Source organism: Blennius ocellaris (assembly GCF_963422515.1).
Source record: "Blennius ocellaris genome assembly, chromosome: 3".
Taxonomy (NCBI): Eukaryota; Metazoa; Chordata; class Actinopteri; order Blenniiformes; family Blenniidae; genus Blennius; species Blennius ocellaris.
This window is the reverse complement of record NC_137652.1, coordinates 8,796,225-8,811,604: the sequence shown is the minus strand read 5'-3', so window position 1 is coordinate 8,811,604 and position 15,380 is coordinate 8,796,225. Positions and strand designations below refer to the sequence as shown.

The following is a 15,380-nucleotide window of genomic DNA, read 5'->3' as shown; positions in this document are numbered from 1 at the left end:
GAATAATTAAAAGCGTGTTGGCCATTTTCAGTCCTGCGTTTTCTCCCGAACGGTATAATTATTGTTGAACCTTCATGAGATACTGTCAGAATGTATCCACAGGGTGGCGCCACTACCACAATAAATGATTTCACCAACACAACGGAGGACAGAGCGGATCCGGAGGATTTCGTGGACAGGGGGCGCTCGGGGGCTTTCTCTATGTAAGAAAGGTGAGTTCATCCAGTCTCAATATCAATATTAACTTGAACTTGTCCCCTTCATTACATGGTTCTTATTATCATGCGCTTCTTCCCACTAGCAAACTATTCAACAGAATCCAGAGCAGTTTCAGTCTGTGTCAGTTTTGTATTGTCAGTTATCACACAATATAACATTGATTCAAGCTTAAAATATTGTCGAAGTGAACCAAAAGTGTAGTCACTTCCTGTTCAATTTTTTTTTCAGTTTTACTTATTTCCTGTCATATAATGAATAGTGGCTACTTTACATAATAATTAAATCAGTATTGTATGTCACAGCAGTTATATTATATATTTCCACATAATGTTATTTTTACACGAAGGTGGCTTTGCTGCATTCATAATTTGCTATTTCTGCAGCAAAATCATTTACTGATGTTTTGATTGGTGGTTTGTTGATTGCTGATTTGCAGGAATAAAATATGTTATTCAAACGATTTAAAACTATTTCGTGAAATACACAATGCAAATTCACACCTGGAGGCTTAACAGTGCACCAATTCAACATTCGGCAATAGTCAGGCCACTTTGTTTCATGTAGACGTTTACTGCTGCAGATATGGCCCCATTTAGAACTTGATGGCCCGTTTTGTGGTTGCCAGTCCGAGTCCTGGGCTGTGACGGAGGCCTTATGGGATGCGTCTGTGACTGTCTTCCCAACGTGGACCAACCATCTGGTGCCAGAGAGAGGCGACAAATCAGACGAACGCTAGCAGGTCACGTACCTTTAACTCACACCTACTTCTCGCACATCCCTGCTGCCTTTTGCCATCCGAGCCAGTTAATGTGTTTATCAGATTTAGTTTGGAACCGAGAAAAGAAAGATACAGACACTCGAAGTTCTGAGTTTCAAGCAACAGCTCTGTCTTGATGAAAATGTCTGTGTTGGGGAGCTAAGACCCGCAGTGAAGATAAAAGTGTCTTTTAATTTGCTTTGGACGGAAACCAACATGATTTCCTTAGCGGCCAATTTTAGTACAAAGTCGTTTGCGTCATTACGCACGGGGAACACTAATCTAATTTATAATACAGTTGGTCCTTTTGGATATCATTAGTTTTATTGCAACATTTGATTAGTTTACGTCCAAGTTATGTTAGTTAACAGTTGTTTTGTTGTTGTTGGTCATGCAAAAAAATATTTTAATACAGCAGTTGCGCAAGAAGACGCAGGTTTTGATTGCGAGTGGACATGTAGTCCAAATTTAAGTGGTGCAGTGACCAACATATGTTCCTCATGCTGTCTCAGGTAAACATAAGGTGTGGAGCACATCCAGTTTCCTGTTCTATTTGGGGGGGGGGGAAACAAAACAAGTTCTGTCACGTTGCACCATAATCACAACGCAGCTTTGTGCCCAACACACTCTCTGTATTCCTGTATCGTATCTGCTTTTCGAAGATCACTCAGCTGATCTTTATAAGGCTGTAAATCCCGTGAACCTGAATGTGTTCGTGCGTTTCTGATTCGCCACGTCGTGTCTGTGCCTCAGAGAGGAGAGGTTATAGAGGGGCGCTGTCCAGGGTGCTGGAGAACCACCCAGCCTCACAGCATAGCCAATCCTCCTCTCTCTCTCTCTCTTTCTTTCTTTCTCTCTCCCTCTCTCTCTCTCTCTCTCTCTCTCTCTCTCTCTCTCTCTCTCTCTCTCTCTCTCTCTCTCTCTCTCTCCCCCCCCCCTGGACTGAAATACCTGCAGCCTCTTTTTAGAGATGCGGCCGCTTTAACGCGAGCGTGCGCCGACGTCAGCGACGTGTTGAAGACATGTGGCTTTGAGGTCCAATCGGCTGATCGGGGCTTTAGTCAGTCCCCCCCCCCCCCCTTTCCTCACAGGAGATCCCGCTGGTGAAGACCGTAGACTGGGGTTAGCCACGGACGAGAGACCCTCAGCACACTGACTGATTTGGGACTGAGACTTTCTCCTCCTCACGCGCAGCAGCAGCTCATCCTCCAGATAGATCCGCCGGGTAGCGACCATGTCTGTAGCGGGGCTGAAGAAGCAATTCCACAAAGCCACTCAGGTAGGACGATGTCGCCACAATCCATACTGCCACAGAGCACGAACCACTGTGGAAATTCCCGATTTTTTTGATTTTTTTAATTTTAAATTTTTTGCCGCTATCAGAGCGGATTGCTTAATGCGTATTAATCGCAATCCACCGCGTAATCTGCTGATGTCGCGCTCCCTCCGTCACTGCATCTGATTACTCATTCGTATCGTGATGCTGGGATGCTCTCCACTCGACACGCTGGCGTGGTGCAGCATTGCACCAACGCAATAATTTATTACTCGTGTTTCCAGTGCGCAAGCCTCCCTCTCTGGTTGTTTTACGCACCGACTGGATGTTCAGCCCGGCTGTTTGTCCGGGAGGTGAACGGTGATGACAGTGGCCATCGAGGACGTCAGATCCTCTCTGTACCCTTCACATGACATTCCGCACAACAACAACAACAACAAAAAACACCACCCGAGCTGAGGCTCACGATGCGCACAGCGGGCTGTGGCCCCGAATGAAGGACGATTTCAATCGGTGTTCGTCTCAGCCAACCGCGATGGGAACTCCGACGCGCACCATGTTATGCAATCGTTAAGTGCGCCTTGGCGGAAATCCGCTCTCAGCGGCAGCGGCACGCCATGACCTCTGCGCCCTCTAAACACACCCGCTGCCCACTGCCAGATAGCAGAGAATCATCCAGTTAGGCGCATGTCTTCCCCTTTTAACGCTTCATCACGTGACGGTATCCAGGCGACCTAAACACAGGAGAAGATGGTTTGTTCAAGGTTATTCACATGCTTCCTCCTCCCACACACCCCCACCCCCACCCTCCCCTCCCTCCCATCCTTACACTTTTACCATCCTTCCTCTGCAAGCCCAGCAGAGTGAGGGCTGCTGGGACTATAATGATCAGAAGTATGACGAAAATCTCTACTTTGCAGCTCACACCAAGTTTCTGGGGGGTGGGGGGGTTTCCGGTGTGAGCTGGGAGGTCTGAGGGAAGTTGTCCAGTTTCCCCGGGGTGAGCCACAGTGACACTGACAGTTAGCTTCAACCTCTCACTGCAAGACACCAGGAGCATGGCCGACTCACACACGTGTCCTGCTTCTCATGTTCGGCCTGTACCCACTACGTCGTCCCGTGCACCTTCCCGTCTGCGTTATTTCTGTGTCTCCATGAGTGGCTGCCACCGAGATGGAGAGAAATAATGACTTGGCCGTGACACTAATTATGGCGTGTTGGTAGAGGGCCAGAGTGTGCAGAAGTTGAGTCTTAATTACATGTTGGACCTGAGTTACTGACAGTAAGGATGCGATTTGTGTGGGCAGGAGTTAATTTACTCAAATTACCATCCGACATGATGTGAGAGTGCAACAGTGTCGTCGCTTGTAACTGTTGGTGTTAATACCTCTTTAACTTTCGACAAGTTTGTGTGAATGATTGAACTCTGACAGCAGGACGATACGTTTGTATTGCACCTGCACCGGCAGATTGACAATGTGAAATACACCTGCAGAGCTTCATCATGTACAAACAATATAATAAAAAGATGAAAAATTGGGAATAATTGCAATTTGCTGTGAATACATGTCTCATTTTTAATCAAGAGCTCATTTTATCAGATTGGAAATAGACAGCAGCACGCGCGGGGCATTAGGCGGCTGCACAGATTGTGTCAATTCACTGTGATGAGTCTATTGTCAACCATTAGCAAAGCCCGGTGTCTCCCTGCAGATGTTCCACCACAGCTTCCCATTGCCTCTGTATGCGAGTGTGTGCATGAGGTGGTGGTGCGCACCGTGATTTGGATCAGTGAATATGCATACAGTTTTAGGTGTCTCTCAGTGGGCTTGCATTCAGAAGTGGTGTTGAGTGTGTAATTATGCAGCTTTATGAGCTTTGCTTTCTTCATGACTCCCTTTAATTCCCGGGGTGATTCAGGCAGCTCTAAGCTCACAGCGAGTCGTCCCTGTGGTCTTCTGCCGTCTGCTCTTCAATACCCCCCCCCCCCCTCAAACCAACACACACATACACACTTGTCATCCTGATCCCCAGACTCTCTGTGGCAGAAGGCCCCCCCTCAACCCCTCTGTTCCTGTACGACAGCCCCTGTAATCCAAGCCGAGACTTGTATAAGAAGTGACCCAGCAATCTGGCTAATTACACACACACACACACACACACACACACACACAATATGAAAAGACCCCACCCCAACGCAGATCGTGGCGATCAAAAGATTACATGGGATTTTAAAGTTTTTAGGAGGGACAAGCAGCTGTATTGATGGATTGAATTTGACAAAAACTCAACACTTGTTGGCTCTTCTGTCACTGTCTCGACACCAGGCAACATGGCGGTAATCACTTACATTATTTCCACGCACGAACGCCAAAAAAGTGCCTCGCTGAAGCTTTTCTAATTGTGTGATCGTTCAGATTTGCTAAATGTTACGTATTCTTTTGATTCTATACATTTACAAAGACCTATTTAGTGTGACAATCGTTTGTTGTTCTGTGCTCCCAATAAATATTGTACAATTCCACTTGATGCTACGTGCTAAATCGGCTGGGAAACATTATGGAGAGAATCATGCGCTGTTATATGCAGATTGGACAACATTGTGTGTCTTAAATGCTGCATTGACCAGACGGTTCGACGTGTCAGTAATTACTAAATAGCTGTGCAGTTCAGTCTCAAGCTAAATGAGCAGCATCTGTTCAGAAAGTCATGGAAAACTCTTATTTTTTTGCAAGACAGAAGCTCTTCACAGTCCTTTATTGTAGACTTTATGGACAATGTAGAGAGAAAAAGCTCATAAAATGCGGGATGCCGTGAAGAATCTGGGAATTTACGATGCACAGACAAGGCAGCCTCGGTTTCACCTTCTGTCATAAATCACTGTGTAATTTATTTTAACACAATCACACTGTTCTCTGGCAGAAGACATCTCCCTCACTCTCTTACACTTCTATACGTACACACACACACACACACACACACACACACACACACACACACACACACACACACACACACACACACACACACACACACACACACACACACACACACACACACACACACACACACACACACACCTACACCTACACCTCCAAGGACATTGAGGCTCAGTGTGATGTATTAATAACTGCAGCCATTTTTAAAGAGAAGGAATCATGGGGCATGAAGGGTAAAATCAAGGAGGCACATTTTTATTCCAATTTTTTTTTATATATATATATCATGTTATTCATGTCATAATTTCCACCATGATTCAGGACCCCAATGTACTCTAAAACAGAAGCAATTTGTAAATGGCCCAGTAGCAAACTCCATCACCCCCCCTCTATAAAAACACTGCAGTCATTTTGACCCATTTTGGTGTTGAGCCAGAAAAGTGTGCATTCGTCTGTCAAATTTCCAAAGGTGAGTTGACGCCTTTTATCAAAAGCCAACTGCTTAATGGTTTAGAAAATGATCAATGCTGCATTAAAATAAATTCTGGTTTCCAGAACCGTATTTTGTGCTGCAGAGTGCACGTTTTTTTTTTTTTTTTTTTAACAGAGTGAGCGCGTACAGCAGGCAGAAACTGCAGGAGAGAGAGAGAAGAGTGATGAAGAGAGGAAGCTTGTGAAATGTTGCCAGGGTGTGTGAGGGAGGGGAGCAGAGAGAAGAGTCTTTTGGGGGTTTTGCTCGTGCAGCTTTTTCCAAATAAAGCAGTATTTTTTTCTCTCCTCTTGCCAGTGTCTAAAACATTGACAGGTTTCCAGCCACAGCATGTCAAATCACTCCAACGGTCTTCATTTCAGATTAAATGTCAGGTTGCAGTTTTGTTGCATTAAACAATTTTGCGTATTTGTCCGTGTAGCAAGTATGGAAGTAATGAATTACAAATACTCACATGACTTTTGTATTTGTGCTACCTTTGTGCATTTTCTTCTGGAATGCATTGATATTTTGAATTCCTATTGAACTCATCTGCATGTGGAGGCCAAAAATACTTGCATATTAACAACTACCTAACCTTAACTACATCTACCTTGGAGCCTCATTGGTATCCTTACTGCACTCCACTCATTCCTCTTGCTCTTTTCAGTCACACCAATTTCGTCCCCTATAGTCTCATGTTCCCTCCAGGTGAAGCACTGGAAGCTGAAGGTCTATATGTTACGTTTCCAGATATGCTCTTGGCTGCAGACTCGCACCATATGGCTTCATACTGCACAGCCCCATTAAGTTCGACATCACCCTTTATGCTTTTTCTCCATCAGAGCCGTCGCAACCCTGCAGACTCGCTGTGTTTCTGTACCACAACATTTGTTTCCGTGAAAGCGATGAGACGCCTCGTATATTTGCTGGAGACACCTTGTTATTCCAAGACGCAGATGACGAGACATCTGCACAAGACGTGTGGCGTGTCAGTCCAGTTCTGGTCTCGTCCATCTGCAAGCCTAATTATCCATCGTGTCACTGAGTGGGCGTGTCTTAGGGGCTGCAGAATCACGAAGCACTCGGCTAATTAGACCGCTGTACATCTTTTTTTCCCAGTGTAATCCGTTATTTGCAGTCTGCCGTGGTTCGATGAGAGATTTCCCCGTGCGTGTGCTGAATGCTAATGTTGAGCTCTGGTAGTGGTGTCGCCCATCTTCATGGTTTGTCAATTAATTTTTACGTTGCAGCTCAAAAGGTAAAGAGTTGAATGGTGGGAGGTTCTCCCGCTCCATTTACACCTGAATTCCCTCGTTACATCTTCTGCACTCTCCGGTTTTCCAAGATTCGTACTCCTGCTTCACATTAAAAAAAAAAAAAAAAAAAAAAAAAAAAAAAAGTGCCTGCCATCTGCACGCATGCATGTGGACGTGCTAAGACGTACATTCATGCCCGGCCTAAAGACAACAGTAGGGTCTTTGGATGCGGTTGACGCCTGCAGGAGCTTTGGGGGCAGCAGATTGTGAGTGGGTGACTCACGGAGCCTGGATCCTCGCTGGGCCGACTGCAGTGCAGCGTAAAACCGATCCAGCTGGGAGATAACAGATGGGGTGGGAGGGACGGAGAGAGTGGAGCAAGGGAGGCAAGATAAGAGATGACGAGAAAGGGAGAAGGAGATAGAACTCACCCTTGAGCAGGTAGGGAGTGGCAGAGGGAGTCAGGGGGAGAGAGGGGGAGAGAGATTAGTGCCAAGAGATGCTGAACGCTGAGGCGAGGAGGACAGACTCGGCCAAGGCAAACAGGACGGCATGTGAAGAACAGTCGATCTGCAGGGATTTCACCTTCTTGCAGGCTGCAGGAGACGTTTCCACCCTGCTGAATGTTTGCCCACACGTATTTGCACCAAAAGATTACGATCTTGCTCGACACTGCGGTTGTTCACTCTATTTAGAGAATAGAATTACTAAGTTAAATCACTTAGAATGTTAATAATTTGGCCCTATTGCATGTTCTTTGAGATACACATTTCTCTCATATTGATGTGGATACTGTTGATGCAGTGTTTGATGATGATTGTTGTGCTTGTGAGTAAGAAAACATTATTTTGAAAAGGCTCGACTGTCCTCTTTAGTCCATCCATTCGATGCTGATTTGGTCAAGTGTGGATCAACAGTAAGATTGATGCTGCGATGGAAGACATCCAGCGGTAGAGTACCAACATCACTTTTATTTACCGTACTTCATTGCTTCTCTTTTCAGTGCCTCTAATGCTCTTCGCTTTTCATTGTTTTGCCATCAGGCTTTCGTGGAAGAAAAAAAAATAAAAGCCCTTACTTTCAGCAGTGGTGGTCCACTTACTGAAACCTTTCCATGTGGAGACCTTTCGCTCTGTCCTTTGCTGTCATTTAGTTTAAGCTTTCCACACAGGCTCATCTTTTTATCCGCCCGTCGACAAGCGCAAACAGCATGTTTCTCAGATGTTTGATCCCAGTTTGCTGCAGTTTGAGCAGGTTTTCAGACGGAGGACTCTGTCCCCGGTCCTCAGACATGCCGTGTGATCTATTACAAGGCCGCCGTGACAGTTTTTTGACAGGAGTTAAAGTCAAATGTCACCTTCATCACCTCGCAGCTAACGAACGGCCTCGTTCATTTGTATGGCGGCGCATTAATCCTCAGGAGAACAGTACAGGAAGGAGATTGGGCCTGTTGACACTAAAGAATGTGATTCGCCAGCTTCCAGACATCATGCATTACAGCGTGAAAGCTGTGGTCAGACACAACAATAACAGCAGGACTTCCATGATTAATTTGTTTTTATTCCTCAAAAGCTTTGCACCCATATTCTGGTCATTATGACTTGTTAGGAGAATTTTTTTTTGTTAGATTGAAGTTGTCTTGGAAACACTGCGCATTTTGTGATTATTAAACGGTAAGAAATTCATAAGAGTTAAATATATTTCCCTGAGACTTCTGAACAAACTGTCAAGTTCAGACGAAACTTTGAAGAGGCTGTAGGCGGCATCACTTTTGCACGTGCAGCGGCCGGAGGCTTGAAAACTGGACTGTGGAGTCGTGATGTCAGCTCTGGTCTGAGGGCGGAGGGCAGACCGACTCGGCCGGCACCAGTCCTATTATTAGCTGCTCCTGTGGCCACTGCTTTCAGCACATTTGGAATAAAAGCAGAGGCCGTCTCAACTCATCATACGTTGTCATTCGGAGGAGACGTGAATGAACGACGATGATTGTGAGGGGAAAACACTGTTTCCTGCTGTTCTGCAGACTCATTTATTTTTATCTTGACAGTGATCGTTGCAAGAGGCTTTTTGGGGTTGACTGTGAAAATGTGAGCTGCAGTTCATCGACGTGTGTTTTTTCCTCCCAGTTATTCCTCATCCTCTATCATTTCTCTCTTTCAGCATCAGTATTCAGGCCACGGTTGATGTTTTATTCAGGGCTTGTGTATTATATATTCCGGGCATCAACCACTGCAGGAGAGTCAAGTGATGGCTCAGGGCAGTAAAAGAGAGACATTTTCACAATCCGATTTTAAGGCTGAGGTTTTCCTCACCCGACCCAATTAACGTTTATCTCCATTTTCTATTCACCTTATTCGCCACCACTGTGACTCTGCTGAAAGTTGAGTATTATTGGACAGCAAAATGTGATGTTTTCGTGTGATGACTCCAAGGTAATTGTGCTGCTATTCCTGCTTTTCTATTCGACGTGGTAATGGATCAAACAAAAGTCAGATTAATATCTCGTTCAGGGACATTCAGGTCACATTATAGTTAAGTGAATCTATAACCCAGCAGCCTGTGATGCACCCTCCTGAAACCATTCACAGCTCTGCTTATTGGCTTTTTGTTTAGCTTGCCAATGCATTGTGCATGGAGGAAAATGTGATGTCATTTGCAGATAAGGATGCGTTTACAGCCTCAAAGACCTTGTACATGGGTTTGCATCAAATGTTTTGCCTGTATTGGCACTGAACGGTGGTCATTGACCACAGTGTGAACCACATCACTCGGGACCATTGGTTTATTAGTGGAGGAGTTAAAAAAAATTCAAAAATTTTACCAAAAAAACCCGTTATGCATCAATAAAGTCAGTAGTTTTCATTAGACATGGGATGGTAACTGGAGCACCAATGAAACAGCAGCCAAGTTTGCACTTAAAGAAGATTAGAAGGTGCTTTAGTTTAACATTTCCTTTTTTTTTTTGTGGTTATTCTTTTGTACTTACTCCTGCAAGGTGGTACCACCTTCTTTGAAGATTAAGATGCTGAAATAGGCACATTTCCTATGAAAAGCTATGCAGTGTTGCAGATTAAGAAAGTCCTTCGCAATCCCTTCAACTCTTGACCTTCCTTCTCCTGACCCATCTGTGAAATGTCCACCTTTTAAAATCTCACTGTGGGTCTCGTCGCATCATGTTTTTGTGTAGTTTGTGTAGCACACATTCTTCATAAGATACATCAGTCATTGTGGGACATTTTCTGGAGAAAGCTTGTCGTGATAAGGCAATGAGGTATGTTATATTACTGAGAGTCGACAGTGAAGCAATTTCTCCTATGAAGTGCATTTTCACTACTTCAGCAGCCTTAAAAGCACGTTACGTTGTTGGTCATATTCACCGCTTCGCACATACAAATAATACTGGGTCCAGTATCTCACCTAACAACGGAAAATATGAGACGGCGAATCAAGTGAGCCCCAGCCGCCCCCTGTGAAAGGGTTTCTAAGAGACGCTAAAGGGGACATGTGGTCAGGAAGAGTGTGGAGCAGAGAAAAACGTGCCATAAAAGAGGGGTGGAATGCACGAGGGAGCTGGAAGAGATGAGTGGAGGAAGTCAGGGTGTTAAGAGGAGGATGTCGCGAACAAAAGAGGAGAGGAGGCAGCGCTTCGCATCCTCGGTATCGAGCCTAATTTGGCTCATGATGGGACAGTAATGAGGGGCGGGAGGGAACAGAAACCGGCTTCATTCTGTATACAAGTCTGCGAAAGCAACTTTCCAGCCGTGCTTCGTGAGGGAAGTCTGTATTTTCGAGGGACGATGTTCCCTCAGTAGAAAAACTCAGCGTTATTTCATCTCGGACGAGGACGCAGAGTAAACTCGCTCTCCTCTCACCAGCTGCAGAGCCCAGGCTGAATGGCTTGTCAGGGATTATACTCAGATTAATCAGAGCACAGTGACTTTGCATCATTGTGTGTGTGTGTGTGTGTGTGTGTGTGTGTGTGTGTGTGTGTGTGTGTGTGTGTGTGTGTGTGTGTGTGTGTGTGTGTGTGTGTGTGTGTGTGTGTGTGTGTGTGTGTGTGTGTGTGTGTGTGTGTGTGTGTGTGTGTGTGTGTGTGTGTGTGTGTGTTTGAGAGATAGAATCACAGTGCTGCAACGGTAATCTGCAAAAACGTGCTTCATGTGCAGGACAGTCTGCCAAACCTACCATGTGACAGGGTTTCATGCCTCTGCAGTGCTTTTTTGCCCTCATTTAATTTATTTGTTATTTTTTTTAAGTGCATTGGAGTGTTTTCATCTGGGCGTTTTTTTCGAAAGATTTCAACGAGTACAATAAATCTCAGAAGCCTTTGTTGTGTTATGTTATGTTATGTTATGTTATGTTATGTTATGTTATGTTATGTTATGTTATGTTATGTTATGTTATGTTATGTTATGTTATGTTATGTTATGTTATGTTATGTTATGTTATGTTATGTTATGTTATGTTATGTTGGTCTAATGCTTACTACGTCTTATATTTCAACATCCCTTCAACCTCAGGCGAGTAAAACACCTCATGAAAAGAGATTTAAGTAGTGATAAATGTAAGATCTCTAAAGGCCACATTTGCCTTTATACTACTATCTACTGTCTTTCTATTGAGAGGCTTCATAAGAGTTCTTCAGAGCTTTCGATACAGACTGGATCAACAAAATCAAAGTCTCCACAGATTGAATGCTCAAGTCATGTAATCCTACTCGCAGTGTGTGTGTGTGTGTGTGTGTGTGTGTGTGTGTGTGTGTGTGTGTGTGTGTGTGTGTGTGTGTGTGTGTGTGTGTGTGTGTGTGTGTGTGTGTGTGTGTGTGTGTGTGTGTGTGTGTGTGTGTGTGTGTGTGTGTGTGTGTGTGCGTGCGTGCGTGCGTGCGTGCGTGCGCGCGCGCGCGCGTGCGTGCGCGTGCGTGTGCGTGCAAGCTTCAGTTCATAAATGATTGATTTAACCTGCCCTGTTTGCACAGCATTGCTGACCAGCGCCTCCAGAGCAGCTGCAGCACAGCTAAATGTCACCACTTCACCCTATTTACTCCTCTAAAGCACCTTCATATTGCTGAATTTTGATCAAACACCTGGAATTGAACACACACTGCACGTTGACGTGACTTTTGTTGTTTTTTTTAATCTCTCTTTTACGGTCGTGACCTTTTGTGTTGAAATGAGGCTGAGTCGCTCACCTTGCTCAAGCACACGTGGAAGCCATGGACAGAATTAAATATTTTGATTTGTTTTTTTTAAATTGATTTTTAATCCGACTTTTTGGTGATGGATGAAGGTCGAGTACAACCTGGACACACACTTCCTCTGAAAGGCTATTTAGAGTCATCAGTGTTTTGACCTGTGGAAGGAAACCAGAGTACACGGAGAAACGCTGGGTTCTCACAGGGGAACATACAAACTTTACACAAAGAATCTGAAGTAGAACTGATAATATTCTTGCTATGATGTAAAAATATTAAACACTGCATCACCATGCAACCATGAGGACATTACTGAGAACGTAACTGTTTTGTCAGCTATTTCTACACTAAAGTTGAAATATTTTCTTATTGCTAGAAAAAAGATAGAAAAGCTTGTTTAATGTTGGAATATTGTACTATACTGCGTCTTTGGTTTTCATGACTTATGAGCTCTGGAAAATGGAATTTAAAAAAGGCTTAAAACATTCACAATTATATTTAAATAATGGTAATAATTATGTTTTTTCAATTGTATTGTCCAGATAAAGGCTTTTACAAATACAAAATGTCAAAGTGACAATACAAAACACAAAGGTATTCTGTTTACATAGAAATGACTACAACCAGCACAATGAGGAAAAGCATTCTTGAGTAAAGATCAAGTTTCTACGAGCCAGTTCAGCCTTAATTATTAAAACATGTGGGTTTTTTTTGATAGGTGTTAAAATGTGTTCAGATGTATTTCCTTGTATTATTTAAATTCTTCAGGAGTGTCCTTGCAGGTTTGTTGGGTCGGTGTGTTCCAGGGTTCTGTCTCTTCCTGTCCTTTCCTCCTTTATAAGGAGGAAATCATATAAAAGCAGCAGACCTGCGCCGAATAGCTGATTGTTAATATCAGATAGAGAACATGTTAGTCCGCTTTGGATTTTCAATTTTCTCCTCTTTTACGGTGTCACATCGGCTTCTGGTTGAATTATTATCATTGTTTAGTTTGTGAGACCTTTGATTGAAAGCTTGTGGTGGCGTGTCGAGGAGGTGAAATCAGTTTTTTATTCTGCTTTTATTGATTTCTGTGTAAATGCTGCTCTGGTTATTTCCCCCACAATCTATTTGTGTGCTTTAGCTGAATAATAATGGAATGACAGTTTAAAAGTAAAAGACATTTATCTTCATTAACGCGACCAAAACCCCTCCCTGCTTGTCCGCTGTGGTATGAAAAACACGTGTTGTGTTCAAGGCCTCCTCGTTTGTTTGCAGACGGGCTCAGTCTGAAGGCTCCTGGAGGACGACAGCCGTGACGTCTTTTCATTAATGGTGCAAACAGTGTTTTTCTGCAGGCACACTGTAGCAGCGAATAGCCGGACGCACCGTCCTTTTATCTTATTTGTTCTTCTACTGTTCAGAATCTAGTGTCACTTATATGTTTTCTCTTTTTTAGAAAGGATCCTCAACTATTAGCTCCTGTCCAACAGAGTTCTGTTGCACCAGATCACTATTCTCAATGTTCTATACATTAAAATGGCTGAATATGGGATTTGGAAATGACTCACGGTCACATTGTAGGTACAAACCAATGAATATTGCTCCCATCATCTTCCTCCTGCAAACATATAGGAGAAACTATTGCGGCAACAAAACGTGGATTTATTAACATAGATATGGAGACTTTATGGAGATATCTAGATATTGTTAGTAACACAAAGTAACGGCAACAATGAATTGTTCTGTAGACATATAATGTATATATTGTGACAATTGTTACATAATATCCGATTTCCTTATTGTGTATTTTCTAATTCTTATGTAGGTTATTTTATATTTACTTTGTGTTGCTGTTCTCATTAATCCTGCTCACCTTATTATCTACTGATGTCTGTTTGTCACAGTCGTACCTCTGAAAATTCCTCTTATCTAACTTGAAAGGGGTCATATTATGCAAAATTCACTTTGTAGTGTTTTCCCAACAGTAATAATCGTCCCCATACCTGGAACGACGCCCCAGAAGTGGGGCTGGCTTGTTCCAGGTTTTAAAAAGTGTGTTGCTCCAACCAGCCAATCAGAAATCAAACCCTATATAGTGTCATCGGGGGTTTAGCCAATGCCAATGAAGGTAGACCCTCCCTTTGACTCCTCCTACAATTAGGCAGCTCTGCTCTGGCACATGACACCATGAGAGGAATCACTTCCTCCTCTGCCCAGGATGGGCATGTGTGGGTGGAGCCAGTCCAGCTCACACAGACACAGCAGCTTATGAATGCAGCTCCTATGAGCTCAAATGGAGGAAAATCAAAGAAAAGGCATGTTTGGGGGATTCGAAAAGCTATATGACATGACCCCTTTAAGTTTTGACTGAGTGAGGAAGAAGGAGTGTGAGCGGACTGCCCCACATGGGCACAGGGAGAAATTGGAAACTCCGCATAAACTGTTGAACCCAAGTTCTTCTCCTGTGAAGCAGAACTAACCACTGTGTTACCGTGCACAGCCATAACTGTTCACTTTCCTTACAATTTGATAGGAAATATGAGACTTTCACAGCCCGGCTCAGTGGTTCAGGATGGATGGATGAAAGTGCATTATCTCAATATATTAGAATATTTCATAAGAACAGGTGTTTTCTTTTAAATTGAACTGAAGGCTGTAACCATCACGATTAAGATTGAACAGCACACTTTAGATTTCTTACTCTAAACTATATGGTTTTAGTGTAAAATAGCTGACAGAACAATGCTAATTACAGAGGTTTTAACCAGATCTCACAGCCTTCATACTTAGTGAGACTCGAAATAATTCATTGTGGCTTTCCATCTTTGGTCAAAGGTTAAAAACAAGCTGAGTATTGTCATTCCATCAGTCACGGAGTGTGTACTTTTCCTCCTCTTTTCATCGTCTTTTGTTATTGATTACTGCTGGTGAGCTCGGTGGGAGGATCCTGTTCTGATCTCGACTGATTGAGTGCATTAAAATGATGGTTTTGGTTTTTTTTCTCTTCCTATTGAAACTGAGAACAACAGCTCCACTCCCGTGTAAGATTGTGTGTATGCGCGTGTGAGTCAGAGCAATTTGTGTTAAAGGTCAAAACGCCTCCTCAGAAGGACGAAGCAGTGAGGGTCTTTCCTGCTGGGAAACACATGCAGGCATCGTTCTTCAGCCTCTCGTACTGTTTTCACCCCCCGAGACTGAAATGACAGACAACCGGCAGCAGAGCTGCAGATTTATAAAATGGCTGCTGTGTCACTTTCCCACATCTGACCATGAACTGCTACTCCAATA

General features: G+C 43.8%; 1 protein-coding gene across 1 annotated transcript in view; it reads left to right on the top strand.

Annotated features, from left to right (window-relative positions):
* Positions 1–2,210: 2,210 nt before the first annotated feature.
* sh3gl2a (SH3 domain containing GRB2 like 2a, endophilin A1) overlaps positions 2,211–15,380 on the top strand; it is a gene marked incomplete at both ends in the record, with an annotated part of 32,110 nt that continues 18,940 nt past the window's right edge. Inside the window, one exon of the mRNA XM_080517883.1 lies at positions 2,211–2,255. Coding sequence (XP_080374009.1) covers positions 2,211–2,255 — 45 coding nt within the window. The remainder of the gene's footprint in view (positions 2,256–15,380) is intronic.